Raw genomic sequence first — 25,614 nt, forward strand, 5'->3', positions numbered from 1 at the left:
CACCTGTAGGACCTGCAATGCTGCTGAAAAGGGTGTTTTGGCAATAGAGCGACCAGTACTTTCTACTGCAAATGTTGTCAGGAACGGGGGCCGGATGGACCCAAACGCAGGACGCAGACACTGAAGTACTAGGGAGAGGACAGGATGGGGATGCCATGGCATTTAAGGGCAGAGCTGGGGATCAGGTAGATAGAGTGTCAGGCAGGCAGAGCGGAGCGGGCTCCCGGAGTTCGGGGCAAGCAGGCAGGCAGGTCCCACAGTTCGGGACAGGCAGGCAGGCAGATTCCTTATGGCAGGCCACAGGGATCCCGGGCAGGGCCGCCTCCCAGGCAGAAAACACGGAGGCCTGGGCCAGACGTGGACACCTGGGCAGGTGCAGGGCACAACCCATGGGTCACGAGGGGAGGAAAGGGTAGGAGTCCCGAGGGCGGGCCACATGGATCCCGGGCAGGCCCACCTCCCAGGCAGAAAACACAGAGGCCTGGGCCAGTCGCGGACACCTGGGCAGGTGCAGGACACAACCCTTAGGGAGCAATAGGTGGAAGGGGTAGGACCTGCCCGACGGAAGCAATGGGTAGGAGAGGGCAGAACCCCACCGGGCAGCGGCAGTCCGGCCGTTCCTGCCCAATGGAGGCAACGGGTAGGATGCTGGGTCCAGGGTGAACAGCAGTACTACCGTGATACACCGGTAAATTGGGAAAGGCAACCGACAGCGTGGCAGCGCAAGCAGGGAGAATAAGGCGGAACAGCGGGACCAGCGCACAGGAGAGAAGCAGGGGGACAAGACCAACCGGATAGAGCATATACAGAACAGTCCAGCAACCAGGGTAGAACAGGATACAGAACAAAACGACCACCCGCCTGGTCCTAGTCCCAAGGCCCCTTATAAACACCTGTAGCTCAATGAGTCACAGGTGTGGCTCCTTGAGCCAGGAGGGTCCTAACTAGTTCACGGGTGATGGGAGGGGCAACTGCAGGACCCGGAGTCCGGAGCACTCGGACCGGATCGAGACCCGGAACGCGGATTCCGGATGGACCGGACCCTTACGACCGTAGAAAAGATAGATATTTCACGCGAGACTGTGTGGGACAGGAAAATCTTTGGAAAGTAAGTCAGCGTTCAATCAAACAGAGGAGAAGAAGCAATATGGTGAGACCTAGTAAAAGACTGGCCTGACATTTCGGTGAGAACACGTTCCAATCAGTGTATTAAAGGCAAAACGCTATTCCTGAAGGATTCTGGAACCAATCTCTGATGCATCCATACTGATTGAAGGTGTCAATGCTGGAGCCATACTTGATACATGTTCTCAAGGTTTTATTTCAGCACTTTTCTGCAAAAGCAGAGTGTCCCGTTAGTAATAGTATTTTTTGATTTAGCTAAAGATAAAGAGCCATGTTGTCCAACTTAGGAATGTTGTGTCGGCCAATCAGGTATGCCTTTGTACGTGTTGTAACTTTCTCCACAGTGGAAGATGCGGGAGAGCTGGATAAGGTCAAATGGCTCTCCACTTCCTCTCTCCCTCGATGACCAAATTGCTGAGGGCTCTGGCCAAAGAACGGGCTGTGAATCCCCTACATCCAACCTCCACTGGGAAACACCTTGCTCTCCACCCAGCCTGCTGACAGTTGCTGACCAGTCCCGCATAGTTGGAGAGCTCCCTTTCAAAGGCCTCTTCCTAGCGATCTTCCCATGGGACTGTCAGCTCCAGCGGTACCACCTGCTTGGTAGACTCAGACACAAGGACAATGTCTGGTCGCAGGGTGGTGGCTGCGATATGGTTGGGGGACTTCAGCTGCGTTTGAGGTTCACCAACAGCTGCCAGTCCCTTGCAGAGGTCAGGATACCTGCAGATGTTCTTTTGGTGGGTATTGGCTGCTCCCCAGCTCTGACAAAGGGAATGGCCTACTTGGAGGGTCGGGACCGCTTCGCCCACTCCACTCCTGCACTGATGACTTCAGCGATGGTCTTCAGGACCTGATCATGCCTTCATCGGTACCGTCCCTCATCAAGTGACTTTGTGCAGCCGCTGAGGATGTGCTCCAAGGTTCCTCGCTTGGAGCACAGTGGGCACGCAGATGACTCTTTTTTGCCCCATCTGTTCAGGTTTGATGGGCTTGGAATCACATCGTACACTGACTGGATGAGAAATTGGATGCAGTGTGGCTCGGCTTTCCAAAGCTCAGCCCATGTCACTTTCCTCTCAACCACATTCTCTCATCTTGTCCAAGCTCCCTGTTGCTTCATTCCCACCGCCTTGCAGGTTTTCGTCTCCTCCACTGCTGCTCTTACCTCCTCCTGAACTAGATGGCGCCTTTCTTTCCCTCTGATGGTGTCCATTTGAGAGTTGGAAATGATCCTAGCCCAGCTCGGCATCATGTGACCACTCCCACCAGCCTCCTGTGACGCAGCCTTGCCTCTGCTTCCTGAACAGCTTCCCCTGCCCTTCACTTCCTGCCAGTCCTCACTTGGATCCCTGCTCTAGGCACCTTCGGATCATCTGAGTCCCTATACTGTACCGCTCCTGTACTGTACTATACCATCGGAATTCAGAATGATGAAGAAGCAAAAATGTTTTTCAAAAATATCGGCTTTTGTGCTGTGTGGTTTCACTGTGATACGAAGTTTCCTGGTCTTTGGAAAAGAGCCTAACTGCTCTTCATTGTATTTCCATCCTCCTACCTTGTTGAAAGTGAGTTAGTTCAGTGCAGTGAACCGCATACTCTCACAAAACAAAAACAGAAACCGCTTGGACATTGTTAGGCGTGGGGATTTAAAGCTTTGTTGTCACAGCTTGAACCAGATTTTTCAAATCTTACTAAAAACCATGAAGCTCAAGGATCATATTGATATTGATGTTGCTGTACCGCGCATAGTTTCTGTGTAATCTCGGTTTAAAGATAAAAAAAATTAAAGCAGAATAATTTTTCTCATGCCAGCATATGGAAAACATGTTTTTAAATCATTGGGGCCCGGAAAGAGGGACGTTGGCAAGTATGAAAGTGCTTTAGAGCGGAGATGGGCTAATAAAGGTTAGGAAACATTGACTTAGATTATCCGTAAGAGAATTTTTCATGCTTCTCTCACCTGAATACCCGGAACATCGAAACAACTCGCTCTCTTGCCGGCAGCTTCTCTCCGTCGGAACCTAAAATCGAAAGTCAGTCGAAAGGGGAATTTACTGCTGAAATTCTCTCTCCCGAAACTTCCGTGTTGTGCTGCTATTCGTGTTGGCATACTGTGTGCGCTGATTGGTTGAGTGTGAGAGTGTAAGAAAGAGTTTGGTTGTAGCGTTCATTTGTTCCGTTTTCGTTTGTTCAGTTTTAAATTTTGAACGCAGCTACTTTTATAAATTGTGTTTCGTCGCCTTACGTGTGTCGCAAAGGATACCCCCCTATAATTAATATATACTATAATTATATAGTATATAATTATACTATATATAATTATATAGTAGGGAAGTTGTTGTAAGCCTAACATGGCGGCACGAAGAATCTCTTCGCGGTATAGTTTTCTGGCGGAGAATGCTAATCGATCAGGGGACGCATATCTAGAAGGTCCAAGCACACACTAATCGTTCGGCATTATCTGGTACCCAGGGAACAAAGTAGTAGTATAAACAGTAGTTTACTTTCAAGAATTAAAACAAATACAGCACTAATCTTCAGTAGTTCTTCCCTCCCCCACCCCCGGAGGTATAATAATGTAGCCTCTGCAATGTCAGTCTTGCCTTGTGTTTGGACTCGCGGACAGTTGCTCCCTGAAGTATTGATATGCTAGAAATGCCAGCTAATCCGATACCTCGGGAACAAGGTTTGTTTGAAAGTGAGAAGGGGGTTGCTGCCCTGCGATGTTGTAGAGAATTGGCAGATGTCCTACAGGGAGGTAGTGTGCACCGCAAGAGAACCACGGGTTGAGACTCCAGACCAGAAAGAGAGGTAGGTGACCGTGGGAAGGAAGCGCAGGGTATAAAGTGCACACTGTCCGGGGGCATCATCTCTAGACTTGGAAGTGTTCAACCATTTAGAACATCTAGCAATGCGGGGCAACGAACATGAAATCTCTGAGATGGTAGGCAGAACAGAGGAGCCCAACAGGCTCCTAATCGTAAACCAAAACCTCGTAAATAGATAGTGGTGATAGCAGGGGACTCAATTGTCAGCGGGGTGAAGAATCAGGTCTGTACTGACATGGAGTCTCGCATGGTCTGTTGCCTACCTGGAGCACAAGTAAGAAACCTCTCTGAATGTGTAGATAAGCTCCTGACCAGAGCTGGGGTGGATCCAGTTGTCATCGTCAACACCGGAAAAAATGACATAGATAAGGGCAGTCTTTCAGTTCTGTAAGACAAAAGAGTGAGCTTGGAAGCTCAGGGACAGAACTGACATGGTGGTCTTCTCAGAAGTTCTTCCTGTGCAATGCCAGGTAAAATGGAGGAGATTGGAAGATTTAACGTGTGGCTCAAATCATGATGTATGTTAGAAGGGCATAGGTTTATGGGATATTGGGGCGCCATTTGAAGCAGATGGAATCTGTACCGATGGGATGGGTTGCATTTGAACCGGAGGGGCACTAATGTACTGTGTAGGCTTATGCTTCAGTGAATTGAGGACTGCTTCAACTAGGAAATGGGGTGGGCCTGGTGCATTCCCCGGGAAATGTTTCACTGCTAATGTAATGTGTTTTTTTTCCCTGTATTATCAATGTTTGGGTTATAGCTACAGATAAGGAGGGCTTTGGAATGTCCACCGTCCAATGAAGTGAGTGTTTTTTCCACTGATGTGTGCCTATGACCAAGGTGATCTGGATCTTTTGTTTGGCGGAAGATGAAGAGAGAAGATGCCAGAAAGGAGAGGTCATAGATACTAGGAAGGAGTCGACTTGGAATGGGGCCAGGAGTCGATGAACCCTGGGAAATTTGATGGAGGACCAGTGGAAGGGAAGGAACAGGAGGTTTTGCACCCCAGATTTCAGACATTTGGCGGGGCCAGAGACTGTCTTCTCTAGACTAATGCCACCGGCTGAACCTGAGGGATACAATTGTGGGGGCTCGTCCAGGATTGATTTTGTTGGATGCCCTGAGCATTGAACCAGTGGTTTGTGAGTTTAAGTCAGTGCTGAACTATTGTCCAGTAAAGTGAGTACCATACGTGGGTATGGCTGCTGCCAGGGTTGAGCGGTGGTGTGCATTCACGAGGTTACTGATAACGAATGCATGCGTGCCGAGTGAGGTAGATATTTGTACCCCGAAGAATTGTTAATTCGATTTTGAAGTACTATTAAAGCTGTCGGCAAAGTTACGATTGTGGGCCAGAGATTTGATAAAATGGCTGGCACAGACTTTGTTTTAGTTCAGACTACCGCTGACGTCACAGCAGTGGAACTGTCGGATACTATTGGGGCCTCAGGAGAGGAGTGCTGTGGGCTGTCCATACTCTCCAGGAGGTGAAGAGTGTAGTAGAGCGGGCTGAATCGCAAGTCGAGTCTCCGTTAGCTGGGGTCGGAGACATCAAAGACCGGGTTCTCTCATTTCTGAGGAGTAAGGGGGAAGAGGAATATGAGACTTGGGCAGAGCAGACCGCTCAGTTGTTATATGAGTGGCAGTGCTCTGATAGTGTAAAAAGACAGAGATTGTTTGAGAGTTTGAGCGGGTGGGTGCCGACGTTTTGAGAACCGTAAAGTCCCAGTACCCTGTTACCACTGCTGATGCTTACATGCAAGCACTGGGAAATGCATTTGGGATGACAGGAAGCCCAAAGGAGCTCATGATGGGGTTTCAGAACATGCGTAAGGAGAAGGAGGAGAACACATCGAAGGTGCTGGAGGGCTCCATCAGCAGAGTACAGTCCTCGGTAGTAGCCCCTTGTGTTGAAGTGACCATGGAGAGTACAACCCGGGGTGTGGTAAAAGAGATCATGGCAGAGTTGAGAACTGAGATGTCCCAGTTTTTATCAGTGGGTGTGCCACCCGTATGATGGAACTGATGGAGAGGCGGACCACCTCAGGGGATGGATGATGCAGAAGGCTGTAGGTGGCCAGTATTCTGCGAGAAGGGACCCACTAGTAATAGATTAAGGATGGCCTGTATAAATGCAAAAAGCACTAAGAATAAAATAAATGAGCTCATAGTATGTGTATAAGTATGACATAATAGCAATAACTGAAACCTGGCTGACCTCAAAGGATGCTGATGCATATAGTATTCAAGGATATACTGCACTTAGTAAAGATAGGCAAGATCGTAAAGGTGGAGGAGTAGTCTTATATGTAAGAGAGAATTTAAACATGAGGCAGCTTATGATAGATGAATCAAAACCATTACCATTACCATTATATTTTATTGTCACCAAACAATAGATACTAGAGTGTACAGTCATCACAGTGATATTTGATTCTGCGCTTCGCACTCTTTGAAGTACAAATTGAAGTAAATATAACAAAAATTCAAAATCAATCATAATTAGAAAATAGAAAGGGGAAAGTAAGGTAGTCCAAGTCAGGTCCAGATATTTGGAAGGTACAGTCCAGATTCGGGTCAGGATCTGTTCAGCAGTCTTATCACAGTTGGAAAGAAGCTGTTCCCAAATCTGGCTGTATGAATCTTCATGCTCATGAACTTTCTTCTGGAGGGAAGTAGAACAAAAAGCGTGTTGGCTGGGTGAGTCTTGTCCTTGATTATCCTGGCAGCACTGCTCCAACAGTGTGTGGTGTAAAGTGAGTCCAAGGATGGAAGATTGGTTTGTGTGATGTGCTGGGCTATGTTCACAATCTTCTGCAGTTTCTTCTGGTCTTGGACAGGACAACTTCCATACCAGGTTGTGATGCACCCTAGAAGAATGCTTTCTATGGTGCATCTATAAAAATTAGTGAGGATTTTAGGGAACAGGCCAAATTTCATCAGCTTTCTCAGGAAGTAAAGGCACAGGTGGGCCTTCTTGGCAGTGGACTCTGCTTGGTTAGACCAAGTCAGGTCATTTGTGATATTCACCCCGAGGAACTTAAAGCTTTTGACCTGTTCCACCTGCGCACCACCGATGTAGATGGGGTCATGCGGTGCGCTACTCCTTCTGAAGTCAACAACCAATTCCTTTGTCTTGCTGACTTTGAGGGATAGGGTATTGTCTTCGCATCATGCTAACAGGTTCTTAATTTCGTCTCTGTACTCAGGCTCATCATTACCCAAGATGTGGCCTGCAATTGTGGTGTCATCAGCAAACTTAACTATTGAGTTTGATGGAAATTTGGCTACACAATCATGGGTGTACAGTGAGTAAAGCAGGGGCCTGAGTACATAGCCGCTTGGTGGGGCACCGGTGCTCAGAGTGATTGTAGAGGAGAGCTTGTCCCCTATTTTTACAGCCTGGGTCCTGTCTGTGAGGAAGTTGAAGATTCAGCTGCAGATCTGAGTGCTGAGACCCAGTTTCCGGAACTTAGGAATCAGTTTATTTGGAAGATTGGTATTAAAAGCAGAGCTGTAGTCAATGAAAAGGAGCCTTACATATGGGTCTTTATTCTCCAGGTGTTCTAAGGAGGAATGTAGTGCCAGAGAGATGGCATCTGCCGTTGACCTGTTGCTCCGGTAGGCGAGTTGCAAAGCGTCAAGGTTGATTGGTAGGTTATGGCTGATGTGTGCCATAACCAATCGCTCGAAACACTTCATAGCAATTGATGTTAGAACCACAGGTCGGTAGTCATTCAGGCATGCCACCTTACTCTTCTTCAGCACCGGGATTATCGTTGCTTTCTTAAAACATGAGGGGATCTTAGACTGAAGCAGGGAGCAGTTGAAGATGTCAGCAAACACTCCAGCTAGCTCGCTTGCACAGGCCCAGAGAACCTGTCCTGGGATGCCATCTGGGCCCGTTGCCTTCCTTGGATTTATCTTCAAGAAGGCTCTTCTAATGTCTTCCTCGATGATGATGAATCTTGATGCCACCATGTCCGGTTCACCCAGATGGGGCGGGTTGCTCCTCTTCTGTTCGAATCTTGCGTAGAATACGTTAAGTTCGTCAGGAAGAGAAGCGCTACAGTTATTGATATTCCCAGCCTTTTCTTTGCGCCCAGTGATCTCTCAGTGAAGATATCTGGGGGAGAATTGAAAGCTGTAAGGGTAAAGGGATAACATTGGGTATATGTTATAGATGCCCAAATGCTGATAGTGATTTTAGTAAACAACTCTATCTGCTGTGTGCATACATTTACTGATGCCTCTGGACACATCTTCAGTGATGTTCCTGGGATCATCGGGTGTTTCAGGTCTTTCAACATCATACACACTCCTCCAGGTGACCCAGCCAGGGCTGATCAGACCCCAGGTTATGTGCAGCTGGCTAGCTACTTATGACTCCATGGCTCCCCTTTTTTGAGTGACAGCCATCTTGAGGCCCTCTCTGTTGCATTGGTGGTATTGTTCTCTCCTCTTCCCCTCTACCTCGATGCCCAAATTGCTGAAGGCTCTTGCTAAGGAACGGGCTGCAAATCCCCTACAACCAACTTCCACTGGGAGACACCTCACTCTTCATCCAGCCTGCTGGCAGTTGCTGCCAAGCGATCTTTCCATGGGACTGTCAGGTCCAGCATCACCACCTGCTTCGTAGACTCAGACACAAGGACAATGTCTGGTCTCAGGGTGGTGGAAGAATAGTAAAAAAAGAAAATTCTGTGAATGATGTTATGGAGATTTAAATTTCACAAAAATTGAGTGGGAGAACACAGGGATTACAGGAAAGTGAATTCATTGAGTTATTGAAAGTTAGTTTTTTTGACCCAGTATGTTAATGCTCCAACAAGAGGAGAGGCCTATCTTGATTTGCTATTCTATAACAATCAGGATAGAATTTTGAGTACAGAAGTTGTTGAGCCTTTAGGGACAATTGATCATAATATTATTAGTCTCAAGTTTTTCGGGAGGGTATATCATTAGCAACGAAAGCCATTAAATTGAATTTCAGAAAGACAAAGTGTGTGCGGATGTGACAAAGCCTTCAGAAGGTAAACTGGAAGGAAGTGTTGATGTTGAGTCAGTTGAGAAACAATGCGGTCAGTTTAGAGAGATAATACATGCAGTGCAGGAAATGTTCACACCCAAGGTCAGAAGAAGCAATAAAAACAATAGATCAACTACATGGATGATTAAAAATTATTGAAGAAAAGACAGTTATAGAAGGAATAGAAAAAATATAGTAATGATGTTAATTGCAGGGCATATGAAAATATGAGAGCTATGGTCAAGAGAGAAATCCAAATTGTCAAAAGGAAGGCTGAGAAACATATTGCTGACAATGCTGAAGTTACCTGAAGGGATTTTTTTTTCAATATTTGTAGTAAAAGAAATGTCAAGGGGGAAATTAAGTGCATTAGGAATAATAGTGGAGTGATGCATTATGCAGAGAAGGACGTAGCAGATTCTCTTAACTCATATTTTGTGGAAGTACTCACCTGAAAAGTTATTCACAATATGCCAGTTAGGATAGAAAAAAAGGTTGTTTTAAGTGACTTGGAGATCTTAGAAAGTGAGATCTTACTTCAACTGAAAAGGCTGAAACTTAATAAATCTCCAGGGCCAGACAACATATATCCAAGGGTACTTAAAGAGGTTTGTGATTATATGTACAAAGCTCTACCACATATTTTTCAAAAAACAGCGAAGACTGGTTAAATCCCTAAGGACCAGAAATGGGATAACACTGTCCCGGTATACGAGAAGGGTGATTGGACTGACACTAGTAACTATAAACCAGTAAGGTTAACATGTATCGTAGGTAGAATAATGGAAATAATAACAATGAATGAGTTGGGAAAGCAGATGATAAGAACAAGCATGTTAGCAGAAAGCCAGCATGGGTTCAGAAAAGGAAAATCATGTTTTACCAATATGCTGAACTTCTATGAAGATACAATTAAAGTTTATGACAACAATAGAGCAGTTGATATATTTACTTTGACTTTCAAAAGGCTTTTCGGGGGTTAATAATCAAATTACAGGAGATAGGGCTTCAGGATAAGGTGTGCGAATGGGCACAGAATTGGCTCAAAAACAGAAAACAAGGTACGGTGAGAGGATCATTTTCACAACTAAAAGACGATAAAAGTAGGATTCTGCAGGACCAGTTTTGGGGTCACTGCTGTTTTTAATTTGCAGTAATGATTTGGAGAAACATAAAAAATAAACTAGTAGGGTTTGCCAATTACACAAAATTATTTGCCATTGATCACGTTCAGGCAGGAGAATCAATTCAGTTAGATGTAATCAAAATCCAGATGTCAGCAGTTAAATGGCAGATGAAATTTAAGGTATGACAAACACGAGGAAATCTGCAGATGCTGGAAATTCAAACAACAACACACACAAAATGCTGGTGGAACACAGCAGGCCAGGCAGCATCTATAGGGAGAAGCGCTGTCGACGTTTTGGGTCCTGACGAAGGGTCTCGGCTCAAAACGTCGACAGCGCTTCTCCCTATAGATGCTGCCTGGCCTGCTGTGTTCCACCAGCATTTTGTGTGTGCTGTTGTTTAAGGTATGACATATAGGAAGTAGAAATATTGGATATAAATGTACAATGGGGGTCTTGAGTTAGAAAATGCATGATATGAGAAGGATTTGGGCATCTTGGTAGACTCATCACTATCAACATCCAGACAATGCACAGAAGTGATTACGAAGGCTAATAGAATGTTCAGCTATATAATGCACTCAGTGGAGTTTCAAATCTCGAAATGTTCTCCTTAAGTTGCTTTTGAGGCCACTCCTGGAATATGGTGTACAATTTTGATCTCTGTATTGTGTGAGGGATGTGAGGACACTGGACATCGTTCAGAGAATGGCAACTGGACTCATTCCAGGTCTGAAGATTATGAACTATGAAGAAAAATTGAAATAATTAAATCTTTTCAACCTAAGTAGATGCAGAATGAGAGGAGACATGATAGAAGTGTTCAAAATCATTATGTGTATAAGTAAGGTGGATCCAGCTACTCTTCAAAATTAATCTATCATCAAGGTCACGGGGCCATAGGTAGAGACTGGTTGAAGGGAGATTTCAGACATCATCAGGAAACATTTCTTTACACAGTGAGTAATCACTTAGAGACGTTCAAATCTAAAGGATAGTTATTTCAAAACACTATGTGAACAGGCTTTGGGTTGAATGGCCTGATTTTGTCAAAAACTTTCTAATGATCTAATGTCTGATTCTTAGTCCCTCATGGTATTCAGTTACACTTCGTATTTGGACCTCACGCCGACTTCTGACACCATGTTACGTTTGTTCTTTAAGAAAGACAAATCTTGCATGGGTTTAAACACTAACAGATTTATTAACTGGAGACCATCATGGCATCTAGCTCTACAGTTTTGGCTCATGCCCCCAGTCCACCAACATCACCTCTGGTTCTGGGTGAACCGCCTGCATTGCCACTGGGATCTGAAGTTCTACATGTACACATATAATAACATGCCGCTCTACCAGAGTTCTCAGCACTAGTGGCACTGATCCAGGCCTTAATTAAGGGAGGGAATTCCCCTCTGGAGGATGTAAGATGGGGGCCAGATGAGGAAAAGGGTACAGTGATCACAAAAGCCCTTGTTTCTGCATCAGCACTTGTGTTACCAGATGCGGTTCATCCCTTTCACCTCCACTGGAGCAATCAGGGAGGGAATTACAACACAGCGGTAGTGCAGAGGAATATTTTATTAGATGGGTCTCAGAGGTACATACTGTAGAAGGGAAGCCATGGACTGGATGGGATGTGGTGAAGGAAACGTGATAAATTAGCTGTTGGAGAATTGCCAGGAGGCTCGTCAGCTCAGGTGCAGTCAGGTGGCCCTGACAAAAGCACTCTGCTACTGTAAAGGCAGATGAGTAAATATATATACAGGCAGCAGGTATTTCTTTGGGGTGGTGCATGATTATCTGATGGTGTGGGCACGACGAGGATTTGTAACATCAATAGGGGCAGGTATTCAGTATGAGCACCTAATACAAGAACTGCTTGAACCCATGAGGCTGACAGCAGGACTTGAACTGATTAAAGGGTCACCAGAAAGGGGAGAGTAAGGAGCAGAAAGGAAATGAGTGGGCAGACATCAGTGTGAAGGTGGCAGCAGTCAAACATGAAGCAGCTGAAATTGCAAGGGTACAGGAAGGAACTACTGAAGGCAGTTTAGTAAACTTACACAAAGAGGTGGAAGCAGAGGAGAAAGGGAGCAAAGGAAGGTTCACATGGGAGCTGGACTTATGGGGAAGCAGGAATCGCTGTGATGGATACTACTGAAGTTATATCAAGGGGTGTTGCATCAGGGAAGACAGAGCAGGGTCATGATCTTCTGGCAGGACTGGTGTTGGCTAGAGATGGATGGGGATATTGAGAAATTCAGTTGCTGTTGTATATTTGTGCTCAGCATAACCCTGTGGAGGGCATAAAAGCGAGGCTAGCAAACCAGCTACTGCTGGGGTGGCCCTGGCAAAACATCCAGATGGACTTCATGGGGCCCTTGTCAAAAAGCAGGGAGAGCAGACACTGTCTGATGATCATGGATCACTTCACCCGGTGGGTAGAGGCTTTACCAAAAATGGAATGCACTCCCAGCATGGTTGCCTTCCTCTAACCATGTGTATTATACTTATAAACTGTGACATGCAGGCTGCAGTTACTGTACTCGGGTATTCTGTCAAAAACAGCCAAACTACAGAGAGGCGAGAATACATGAAGTCTACCACTGCATCACTACCTACCACTACAACTTACATTAAATCCCTGATACTTAACTATATTTTCAACGGAAGTTTGATGCACTGTTCTTGGTGAGTACACAGCCTTTATTCCCACCAGAAATCTGCATAAGTAGTAGCATGTTAAAAATATTTATGACATTAAAAAGAAACCATACTTTGTACTTATAACAATTTATATTTTTAACAAACTCATGTATTTGTCAGAGTATGTGGTTGTTCATCCATGCTTACCGGCAGAAAGCAGTATATCAGTTACAAACCAGTTACCTATATCAGCTACAAATGGTTTACCATTTTCATTTTTAGTTGGCTATGCAGTAGCACATTCTACACAGTATAATTTTTTAAATTTCCTTTTGATCGGATTCTGTTACCTGTGGAATTTCTATTATCTCAAGTATAAAGGTGATAGATTATTCAAAGGTGTCATCTTGTCATTGAAGCTACTGGATTGGTTTAATTTCTCTTGTCTCTCATGGGCCTTGCTACTGAGTCCGTATCTTTTTTAAACTTAAAAATGAATAAAAGCAAAGAATCACTGAATTAAAATTTCTTGCTGATTCCTGAACTCCATAAAGAACCAGGAATTGAGATCTACAGGGATCTAACAATACTGATACCTTTTCATCTAAGATAACACTTATTATAATTCTTCAACATTTACTAATTTTGTTTAGAGCCTACTCAAAAAATGGTATTGTTCTTAACAACATTTCTCTCTCTCTTTCACTCTCACAAACACACATGTATATACTTTTATTTTTTTAATTTTTTACAACAGATAGCTACTGCAACAAAAAAAACCATCAGCAATATTGCATTAAGTATCTTGGCCATGGTTTCATTCCATGCCCACAGGACAAAGGATACCACTGTGAAAGTGTATGCCTACACTTTCAAATGATGACATATGAAAAATTAGTTCAGTTGACTTTAAAAAACTTCAGCACCTAATGAAGACTGTCAGGTTTGGAGGGGCACAGACATAAATGAAAGTCACAAGTGGGCCATGAACAGAGAAAGGTTGAGAACCATTGGGGTGGAGCACTGGGGAGATTTACAGAGAGGGAGGTGTGACAAGGCTTGACGTGTTTATAGAGATATGGAAGAGTCTTAGCACCTGAGGGCATTATGTTACCTTCAGAGAGAGGGTTCGTCTGGGTGGTTACAATGATAGGAAGAAGAAAAAGGGCCTGAGAGAGTTACAGCGAAAGGGGACTGATGAGGTTACAGTGAAAGTTTTAAGGCAGGTCCTTATATTCTTACCAGAGGTGGACTGCACTGAAGGTTTATTGGCTGGTTCTGGGAATGGTAAGTCTTACACTTGAGAATTGACTTCATTTCCAAGACCTTATAGACTCAAGTTCAGAAAAGACTAATTTCTGACTGGGCATGACAGACGTCGTTATTAATTTCCAGGATCTTGACATTGATGGTTAGAAGATGGGTGGGCTGGGCCATTCCTTGATCTTCTGCCAATTTATCAGGTACACTTGTCTATTAATGCAAATAAAGTTCAAAATTTCAAAATACATTTAATATCAGAGTACGTATATAGTGTATCACCTGAAATTTGTCCTCTTCAGAGACATCCACAAAACAAAAATAAAGACCCATAGAATGATAGAAATATCAACCCCGCAGCTACCCTCCCACTCCATTCACACAAACAGTAGCAAAATAATTGAAACTTCCCTCCCACAAACAACAGCACCAGCAGAAGCACCGACACCCCTAGTCCGTCTACTATACAAGCAGTAGCTGAAGTACCCAAAGAGTCCTTGGATCCAGATTCCATCAAACTACAGTTCACAAGCCAGAACTTCAGTATCTCAGACAGGCTCACTCTCCGGTGAGGGAGAGAGGGAGAGGTTGCTCCTGCAACAACGAGAGTAGAGAAAGGCAACTCACTGTTCCGATGTTACAGTCTTCCTCGTTGCTACTCCAAAACCCCCGTTTCAAGAGAGAGAGGGATCACTTGAGGGCAGGGACCTTCCTCTGACAGCAGCTGGCTGTCAGCAAAGACACCATCTGCTGTCACCGGGTTCCAGTCTCAATGTTTCACTCTTCCACAACATTTCAGTCACTGAATCAGTGGGGAACCAGGCCACCAATGGGGCTGAACACTGATTTCGAACCTCCCAGACCTGATGGGTCAAGTTTTCCAGTCAGTTCCTGGGGAAACTGAAGCCCTTGGCTGCACAGTTGGTCTGGAAACCCACATCTTGCGAAGAATATCTAAACAACCAATTATGTGGCAGCAGCTCAATGCTTAAAAGCATGCGGACATGGTCAAGAGAATGGTCAGACATGGTCAAGTTGTTGTTCAGCGAAAATGTCAGAAATGTGAACTAATATAAAACACTTTTACCATAGAATGCTTGTTGGTGCCAGACAGAATAATTTCAGTGTGCCAGAAACTGCTGATCTCCTAGGCTTTTCACACACAACAGTCTCTAGAATTTAAAGGGAATGTTATTTTGAATGGCAGTTCTGTGGCCAGAAATTTTTTAAGCAAAATACACTTTATTCAAAAATAAAATTATTTACAATAAACCATTCAACGACATTCAATCTGCTACAGTCGTTTCCTCTACATTCTGTACATTTCCACACTTTCAGCCACTCAGGTGGCACTATGTTGGTTCATCTTTAAATACTATTGTTGAGGGGTAAACTACCCGCCACCCTACCCCTCCCACTCCCATGGGAGAAGAACTCTTAAAACTGTGGTCCTTCCCCACCGGGCCCTTGTGGTGGCTGTACCAAGTTTCAGTGCGCCCCTCAGCACGTACTCCTGCAGCCGAGAATGTGCCAGTCGGCAGCAATCCCCCACGGACATCTCCATGTGCTGGAAGACCATCAAGTTTCGGGCCGACCAAAGAGCGTCTTTCACCGAGCTGATGATCTGCCAGCAGCACCGGATGTTGGCCTCCGTGTGCGTCCCCGGGAACAGCCCGTAGATCAGAGAGTCCTCTGTTACGCAGCTGCTGGGGATGAACCTCGACACTGCCCCTTCCATCCTCCTCCACACCTTCTCCGCGAACCCACAGTGTGCAACGAGGTGGGTCACCGACTCCTCCTCACTGCAGTCCTCCCGTGGGCAGCGGGGTGTGGAGACGACGTTCCGGGCGTACAGGAGGGATCGGACTGGGAGGGCCCCTCTCACCACCAGCCAGGCGAGGTCTTGGTGCCTGTTGGTGAGGTCTGGCGATGAGGCATTTTGCCAGATGAACTGGACAGTCTGCTCAGGGAACTACCCCACTGTGTCCATCACGTCCTTCTCCTGCAGTGTCTGCAGGACCTTACGTGCTGACCACTGCCTGATGGCCCTGTGGTCAAAGGCGTTGACCCGGGATAACAATTCTACGAAGTACAGGCATGGCGGCAACGACCAGCTGACAGGGGTGTTGCGCGGGAAAGGGGCCAGACCCATCCTTCGTAACCAGGGCGACAGGTAGAACCTGGGCACATTGTGGTACTTGGTGCCCACGTACCTGGGATCCACACACAACCTGATGCAGCCACACACGAAGCTGGCTATCAGGGTGAGGGCGACATTGGGAACGTTTTTGCCCCCGTTGTCCAGGGACCTGTGCATGGTGGTCCGTCTGTCCCGCTCCATCTTGGACCCCCAGACGAATCTGAAGACGGCTCGGGTGATTTCCGAGCTGCAGGAGCGGGGAACTGGCCGCACCTGCGCCAAGTACAGCAGCCCTGAGAGCACCTCACATCTGCTTACCAGGTTCTTTCCCGTTATCGAAAGGGAGTGCCCTCCCCACAGCCTCAGTTTCTGTTTCACCGCTCCTGCCAGTTCTCATTGCACGCCTCGGCCCCTCCGATCCAGATTCCCCAACCCCTTCACGTGATCAGACCTGATGGTGAAGGGGACGCTGGATCGGTCGGGCCAGTTGCCGAAGAGCATGGCTTCACTCTTCGTGTGGTTGACCCTGGCCCCTGACGCCTGCTCGAACTGTTCGCAGATGCTGAACAGCCTGCGAACTGACCTCGGATCAGAGTAGAAGACGGTGACGTCGTCCATGTACAGGGAGGTCTTGACTTGGGTCCCTCCACTGCGTGGTCGTGTCACCCCTCTTATGCCCTCATCCCTCCTGATGGCTTCGGCAAAGGGTGCTATGCAGCACACAAACAGGACAGGGGAGAGAGGGCAACCCTGCCTGAATCCAGACCTGATGGGGAAGCTGTCTGTTTCTCACCCGTTGACCTGGACTGCACTACAGATGTCTGTTTAGAGCAGTCTGATTCAATTCCGGATTCCCTCCCCAAATCCCATTTTCGTCCACCATGTGTACGATATCCTGTCAAAGGCTTTCTCCAGGTTCAAGCTGTCCAGGCAGGCGTCCATCCCCCTGTCCTGCACGTAGGCAACGATGGGCTCTCAGTACCATTAACTGTGGTGTTAACTGTTCAGGCTAACAAAATGGCCTCTCTGTATTGTTATAATGAAATAGCTTTTCTGTAACGTTACTTAATGCTGTAATGGGTTTCTGTGTCTGGAATATTTGGGTTATGACTGCAGATAAGGGGGGAACTAACCAATGGAGAATTGTTATGCTATTTTGTATGTGTAAGCTGAGCGGGAGTTCGCGGTCTTTTTCGGGAGGCAAGCGAGGAGGACGGACGTGTGAGGAGCGGACAGCGGTTCCAGGGTGGCGGATACTGGACGTCGGCGGTTCAGACGGTGGGCGAAGGGTCGGAAGGTCGTTGTGGATGGAACCGGATGCGTGAACTTCAACGTATTATGTGCACAAACTGATAAACTTACTGATTTGGCGCCTTTAGGTTATGTTTCTACTAACCCATCACTAAGAAATAACTATAAAGCTGCAATTATTTATCCATCTTTGGTGTGTTGTCTGGTATTTGTGTTGCGAGCGTGTACTGGGGGGGGGGGGCATTACACCATATTTACACCGAAGTATCGCACTATTGGCGGGGCGACGGCGGTTCACCTTAGGCGAACGGGGGTAAATTGGGGGCACGGATGCTACATTTGTGGTGTTTATCGTCCGGGATCTGAATATGAATTTGTCAGATACGGTGTAATTTGCCCCGGTTTAAACGAGGGGAGATGGATTTTGATAAGATTGAATTCTGGTCTGAGATCGAGGGATTACCGGTTAATCATGCCTGCGTGTTAAGTGAGGTGGATATGCGTACCTCAGACGAAGTGTTAATTCGATGTTTGAGTACGGTTGGAGCTATCGATAAGGTCAAAATCGTAAGCAGAACGATTGGTAAAATGGGAGATTTAGGCTCTGTGTTAGCGCAGATTGGTGCTGACGTTGGGACTGTCACTGTCTATCGGTGACCTCAGTGACGCGGGGCCATGGGGCGCGCACATTGTCACGGAGGAAAGGTTTGAAGGGTCTGATGGGTCACCAGAGGAGTTGCCAGCCTCTTGGCGCGGAGATTTTCGAGAGCTGGTCCTATCGTTTTTGAAGGATGAAGGAAGGGAGCGGTCAGATTTGGAAAATCTAATTAGTTCCCCTCTCCCACGGAAAGGGGTGGTTCGGAGTTGGCGTCAGCCATTAACTCCTTGGTGAACAAAGCGGTGGGTCCTCGCCAGAAGTTAAGAATTTCCTCAGGGTGGACTCCCATCCTGAAGGGGAGGATGATCATAAGACCTGGATAGAACATGTCACTCGGCTGCTGGGTGAGTGGCAGTGTCCTGAGGAAGAGAAGCGGCAGAGATAGTTTGAGAGGGGTGGCAGCTGAAGTAGTAAAAGGCGTGAGAGGCACCTGGAAGAAGTATCTGGAAGCATTGGAGGAGTTTGGTCTGACGGGGGACACGGTGGAACTTTTAGGGGACCTTCAGAGCCTGCGTCAGGAGAAAGGGGAAAAACTTTCTGAGTATTTTTTCCGGGTAGAGAGAAGGCTAAATTGTTTGAGGCGACGGGGGTCATTTCGGAGACGGAGGTGAATCAGATAAGGTTAGACCAGGTAGCCCGGGGCGCCCAGAGGCATGATGTGATTGCTACGAGTCTCCGGCAGTCCCGTAGATCGCGCCCCCGCCCAATCAGTTGCTCAGAGAGGTGAGGGAGGAGGAGGACGCAATGGAGTCGGAAGAGGGCTCTGTCAGTACAGTGCAGTCCTTCGTGGTAGCCCTTTGTAGCGAAGTAACTGGGACCAGCTCCAATCGGGAGATAGTGAGGGGGGACGCGGCAGGTGGGGTCCCTCCGCGTGACGGCACTGGCAGAGAGGGCCCCTCAATGAAGGGACCGATTGCACAGAGGCCCGGGGGGAAGCCGAGGTCCCGCGAGACGAGGTGTGTGTTATAACTGTGGGGAAGAGGGCCACTTCAGGCGGGAATGTGACCGGCTGGGAGCCCCTCGGAGGGAGACTCCACGGGTGTCCCAGCAGGGAGGGGGTTCGATAAACTTAGAGGAGATCCAGTAAGGGAACAGCCTGGAGTCTCTGGGAAAACACGTTCCCAGCAATGTGTCACGGGACCCCCAAGAGGAAAAGACTCTGTCCCAGAAGGATTGGTGGGACCCCTTTCCAGTGTGTCGATCCGGATAGAGGGAATAGATGCAAAAGCCATACTCGACATTGTGTCGTAGGTCACACTATTGTACCGTACAATACGCTAGAGGAACTCAGCAGGTCGGGCAGCATCCGTGGAAACAAGCTGTCAACGTTTCGGGTCGAGACCCTTCGTAAGGACTGAAGAGGGAGGAGGCAGGGGCCCTATAAAGAAGATGGCGGGAGAGTGGGAAGGAGAAGGCTGGTAGCTGCCAGGTGAATAACCAGTAAGAGGAAAGATCAAGGGGTGGGGGAGGGGACAGGAAGGAAAGCTGAAGAAGGAATGTGAGGGGAAAGCACTATGGAAAGCACTCGCCACACCATCCCGGTGACTGAAGACTCCCCATTTCAAGAAAAGTCGCGGCGACTGGCCCATGCAGATGTGGAGGATGTGCTGCAGCATTTGTGTAAGTTGAAGGAAGCTGGGATCATTACGGAGTCCTGTAGCCCTTATGCGTCCCTGATAGTCATGGCCAGGAAGAAAAATAGGAAGATTCATATGTGTGTGGACTATAGGACCCTGAATAGGCGCACAGTGGTTGACGAGTGTACAGACCCCAGGGTCAAAGGTGCGCTGGCCTGTTTGAGTGGGGCGAAATGGTTCAGTGTGTTGGATTTGAGGAGTGGATATTACCAGATCCTGATGAGTGAGGCGGATAAGGAGAAGACGACCTTTATATGCCCTCTGGGATTTTACCAGTTCGAAAGGATGTCCCAGGGCATATCGGGGGCCCCTGCCACCTTCCAGAGGGTCATGGAGAAGACCTTGGGGAATATGAACTTGCTTGAAGTGCTGGTATATTTGGACGACCTGATGGTATTTGGATCCACCTTGGAAGAACATGAAGCGAGGCTAATGAAGGTGCTCAACCGGCTGAAGGATGAAGGGTTAAAACTTTCCCTGGACAAGTGCTAGTTTTGCCAGACGTCTGTTAGCTATGTTGGACATATAATCTCGCAGAATGAAGTAGTTACAGACCCGGCTAAGATCGAAGCTGTGACCACCTGGCCGAGGCCCCAGACTGTGAGCGGTCTGCACTCGTTCTTGGGGTTCTGTGGATACTACCGGAGATTCATGAAGGGCTACGCAAAGGTGAGCCATCCCTCGAACCAGCTTTTGCGTGGCTACCCTCCACTGGGACAGAAAGGGAAAGGGAGGAGAGGATGGGAGGCTGGAGAATATTTCAACCCGGCAGAGCCCTTCGGAAAGAGATGGGGTGACCAATGTGAAGCAGCTTTTCAGTCACTGAAGGAGATTCTGACTCAGATGCCGGTGCTGGCTTTGCAGACTCCTGATTGCCCTATGTGCTACAGAACAATGCCAGTCGGGACAGGTTAGGGGCCTAATAGCATCAGGATCAGGGCACCCTCCGAGAGGAACTATCCCACCTACAAGTCGGAGTTTCTGGCATTGAAATGGGCGGTGGTGGATAAGCTGAGTGACTATCTCTACGGGGCCAAGTTTGAGGTACAGACGGACAACAACCTGCTTACCCTCATCCTGACCTCGGTGAAACTGGACGCCACCGGTCATCAGTGGTTGGCCGCCCTGGCTGCATATGATTTTAGCCTGAAGAACCGGCTGGGGAGCCGGAATCTCGATGCGGACGCTTTGTCTCGACCGAGGCATGAGGACCTGGAGGAGGACTCAGTCTGGTTTGTGATGCCGCCGTTTGCTCCGATTGTTTGCATGGTGTGTGTATATGTATGTTTTATTTTCTTGTTCTCAGCGCAGTAGTTATGGCCTTTTAAAAAAAAATTGTTTTCTTCAGTTTTCTTGCTTTGTGTCTGCCTGTAAGCAATCAAATCTCAAGGTGTATAATTTATACATTCTTTGATAATAAATGCTCTTTGAATCTTTGAAATAGATACGGGTCTGGATCAGAACCAATAAGAAGATGTTGACGGTCAGTCAGATGATTAATAGCAAATGACACTGAAATGCAACATCTGATAAGCATTGAATATAAAAGCAGAGGCTTTCAAAGGCAAAACGGCGATAACTTCGAAGATTGACCATCACAGAACAAGGGTGAGAGACCCTACATGGAACACATGGAGAACTGATTGGGATTACAAGGAACACCTGTCCAGCGTAGACCCTTTCTACTGTTTGGCTATTCAGGAAAGTCAGGAAAGTGAGTGTGTGTGCAAGCAGGCACTTGTTTGCTTGTTAGTTTTCATGTACTTGTTAGTTTAGACAATGAAGGTACTTGTTGGTAATCACAGATTCTCTCTGTGCCTCTCTGATCATTATTACAGGGGGTGATCCTTGTAATAGTGCAGACAGATGCAGACCAAAGATGAAGTATTCTAAATGGAGGATGACACATCCTAGGCTGACAAGGGAAGTCAAGGACAGAATAAAAGTAAATGAGATGGCATATAATAAAAACTAGTGTGATTCTAGAGGACTGGGAAGCTTTTAAAAACTAATAGAAGGGAACTGAAGAAGCCATAAGGAGTGAAAAGATAAAATAGATAGATAGATAGATAGATAGATAGATACTTTATTCATCCCCATGGGGAAATTCAACTTTTTTTCCAATGTCCCATACACTTGTTGTAGCAAAACTAATTACATACAATACTTAACTCAGTAAAAAAAAATATGATATGCATTTAAATCATCATCTCAAAAAGCATTAATAATAGCTTTAAAAAGTTCTTAAGTCCTGGTGGTAGAATTGTAAAGCCTAATGGCATTGGGGAGTATTGACCTCTTCATCCTGTCTGAGGAGCATTGCATCGATAGTAACCTGTCGCTGAAACTGCTTCTCTGTCTCTGGATGGTGCTATGTAGAGGATGTTCAGAGTTTTCCATAATTGACCGTAGCCTACTCAGTGCCCTTCGCTCAGCTACCGATGTTAAACTCTCCAGTACTTTGCCCACGACAGAGCCCGCCTTCCTTACCAGCTTATTAAGACGTGAGGCGTCCCTCTTCTTAATGCTTCCTCCCCAACACGCCACCACAAAGAAGAGGGCGCTCTCCACAACTGACCTATAGAACATCTTCAGCATCTCACTACAGACATTGAATGACGCCAACCTTCTTAGGAAGTACATTCGACTCTGTGCCTTCCTGCACAAGGCATCTGTGTTGGCAGTCCAGTCTAGCTTCTCGTCTAACTGTACTCCCAGATACTTGTAGGTCTTAACCTGCTCCACACATTCTCCATTAATGATCACTGGCTCCATATGAGGCCTAGATCTCCTAAAGTCCACCACCATCTCCTTGGTCTTGGTGATATTGAGACGCAGGTAGTTTGAGTTGCACCATATCACAAAGTCCTGTATCAGTTTCCTATACTCCTCCTCCTGTCCATTCCTGACACACCCCACTATGGCAGTGTCATCAGCGAACTTCTGCACATGGCAGGACTCTGAGTTATATTGGAAGTCTGATGTGTACAGGGTGAACAGGACCGGAGAGAGTACGGTTCCCTGCGGCGCCCCTGTGCTGCTGACCACCGTGTCAGACCTACAGTCTCCCAACCGCACATACTGAGGTCTATCTGTCAAGTAGTCCACTATCCAATCCACCATGTGAGAGTCTACTCCCATCTCCGTTAGTTTGTGGCTTAAGATCTTGGGCTGGATGGTGTTAAAGGCACTAGAGAAGTCAAGGAATGTAATCCTCACAACACAACTGACCCCCTCTAGGTGAGAGAGTGATTTGTGCAGCAAATACGTGATAGCATCCTCCACTCCCACCTTCTCCTTATACGCAAACTGAAGAGGATCCTGGGCGTGCCTGGTTTGTGGCCTCAGATTCTGTATTATCAGCCGCTCCATGGTCTTCATCACGTGCGATGTCAAGGCAACAGGTCTGAAGTCATTCAACTCCTTTTGTTGTGGTTTCTTCGGTACCGGAACAATACAGGACAATAATATGAAGGTAAGCTAGCCAATAATATAAAAGGGGATATCAATTTTTTTCATATATACTGTATAAAGAGTAAAAGAGAGCAGAGAGTGGATATCGGACCACTGGAAAACGACACTGAGGATGTAGTAATGGGATCAAAGAAATGATGGACAGATTTACCAAATGCTTTGTGTCTGTCTTCACTGTGCTAGAAATTGGAGAGTGTCGGTGGCAGAAATGTGTGTAGTTGCTATTAATTAGGAGAAATTGCTTGAGAAGCTGAAAAGTCTGTAGGTGCATCAGTCACCTGGACCAGATGGACGACAGCTCAGTGTTCTGAAAGAGGTAGCTGAAGAGATTGTGGAGATATTTGTAATGATCCGATGACTAATGGTGATCTGCACAGGTTGAGGTTGGGACTGCTTCTTTTCAAGTTATATGTCAATGATTTGGATGACGGAATTGCTGGTTTTGTGGCCAAGTTTGCAGAAAATACAAAGATAAGTGGAGGGCTGGTTGAAATGAGGAAGGAAGGGAGTTTGCAGAAAGACTTAGATGAGAGAAATGGGCAAAGTACAAACCCCATTTACAGAAAAGTTGGGATATTTTCCAAAATGCAATAAAAACAAAAATCTGTGATATGTTAATTCACGTGAACCTTTATTTAACTGACAAAATTACAAAGAAAAGATTTTCAATAGTTTTACTGACCAATTTAATTGTATTTTGTAAATATACACAAATTTAAAATTTGATGGCTGCAAAACACTCAACAAAAGTTGGGACAGAGGCATGTTTACCATTGTGTTACATCACCTTTCCTTTTAATAGCACTTTTTAATCGTTTTGGAACTGAGGATACTAATTGTAGTAGATTTGCAATTGGGAATTTTGTCCATTCTTGCTTGATAGAAGACTTTCAGCTGCTCAACAGTCCGTGGTCTCCGTTGTCTGATTCTCCTCTTCATGATGCGCCATACATTTTCAATAGGAGATAGATCTGGACTGGCAGCAGGCCAGTCAAGCACACGCTCTCTGTGTCTACAAAGCCATGCTGTTGTAGCCCGTGCAGAATGTGGTCTGGCATTGTCCTGCTGAAATAAGCATGGACATCCCGGGAAGAGACGTCGCCTTGATGGCAACATATGTCTCTCTAAAATCCTAATATACGCCTCAGAGTCAATGGTACCTTCACATTCATGCAACTCACCCATGCTGTGGGCACTGATGCACCCCCATACCATCACATTTGCTGGCTTTTGCACCTTTCGCTGATAACAATCGGGATGGTCATTTTCATCTTTGGCACGGAGAACTCGACGCCCGTTTTTTCGAAAACTAGCTGAAATGTGGACTCATCTGACCGCAGCACACGGTACCACAGTCTTTCGGACCATCTGAGATGAGCTCGGGCCCAGAGAACTCGCCAGTGTTTCTGCATAGAGTTGATGTATGGCTTCCTCCTTGCGTAATACAGTTACAAGTTGCATTTCTGGATCCAGCGATGGACTGTGTTAAGTGACAATGGTTTTCTGAAGTACTTCCGAGCCCAGGTGGCTATAATTGTCACAGTAGCATGACAGTTTCTTAGGCAGTGCCGCCTGAGGGCTCGAAGATCACGCGCATTCAACAGTGGTTTCCGACCTTGCCCTTTACGCATTGAGATGCCTCTGAATTCTCTGAATCTTTTCGCAATATTATGTACTGTAGATGATGAAAGACCTAAATTTTCTGCAATCTTGCGTTGGGAAATGTTCCTTTTGATCTGGCTAACAATTCTCTCACTAATTTTGGCACAAAGGGGTGAGCCACAACCCATCCTTGCTAGCAAAGACTGAGCCTTTGATGGATGCTACTTTTATACCCAGTCATGATACCTCACCTGCTACCAATTAGCCTGCTTAATGTGGAGTCTTCCAAACCGGTGTTACTTGAATATTTTGTGCACTTCTCAATCTTATTTTAACTCTGTCCCAACTTTTGTTGAGTGCGTTGCAGCCATCAAATTCTAAATTTGTGTATATTTACAAAATACAATTAAGTTGGTCAGTAAAACTATTGAAAATCTTTTCTTTGTACTTTTGTCAGTTAAATAAAGGTTCACGTGAATTAACACATCACAGATTTTTATTTTTGTTGCATTTTGGAAAATATCCCAACTTTTCTGGAAATGGGGTTTGTATTGGCAGATGGAATATAGTGCTGGGAAGTATATGGTCACGCATTTCGGTTTGTTTCATGGTTATCTGGAGAATAAGAATCTCAGAGTTGAAGCCTTGAAACAATAATCTCTTATCTTGCCTACAAAGATATGGCCATCATATTCTTCTACTCCCGGAATGTCCTAAATGCAATAGAGAGCAACTTTTTGCTTCGTAGCAAACCTTTATTAAAGTTTCATAGATTTACCAGTATATACAAACTGCTAGTATTTAAATCCACACTTCCATGTGGTGGGATGA

At 46.3% G+C, this 25,614-nt stretch overlaps 1 protein-coding gene across 1 annotated transcript in view; it reads right to left on the minus strand.

Moving 5' to 3' along the window:
- The window catches only part of LOC140719472 (guanylate-binding protein 1-like), a 32,169-nt gene extending 28,965 nt beyond the window's left edge, over positions 1-3,204 (minus strand). The window contains exon 1 of the mRNA XM_073034170.1: positions 3,089-3,204. Within this exon, the coding sequence (XP_072890271.1) occupies positions 3,089-3,105 (17 nt within the window). The 5' untranslated portion in view covers positions 3,106-3,204. The remainder of the gene's footprint in view (positions 1-3,088) is intronic.
- Between the last annotated feature and the right edge of the window lie 22,410 nt (positions 3,205-25,614).

Source organism: Hemitrygon akajei, chromosome 31 (assembly GCF_048418815.1).
Source record: "Hemitrygon akajei chromosome 31, sHemAka1.3, whole genome shotgun sequence".
In the NCBI taxonomy this organism is placed as follows: domain Eukaryota; kingdom Metazoa; phylum Chordata; class Chondrichthyes; order Myliobatiformes; family Dasyatidae; genus Hemitrygon; species Hemitrygon akajei.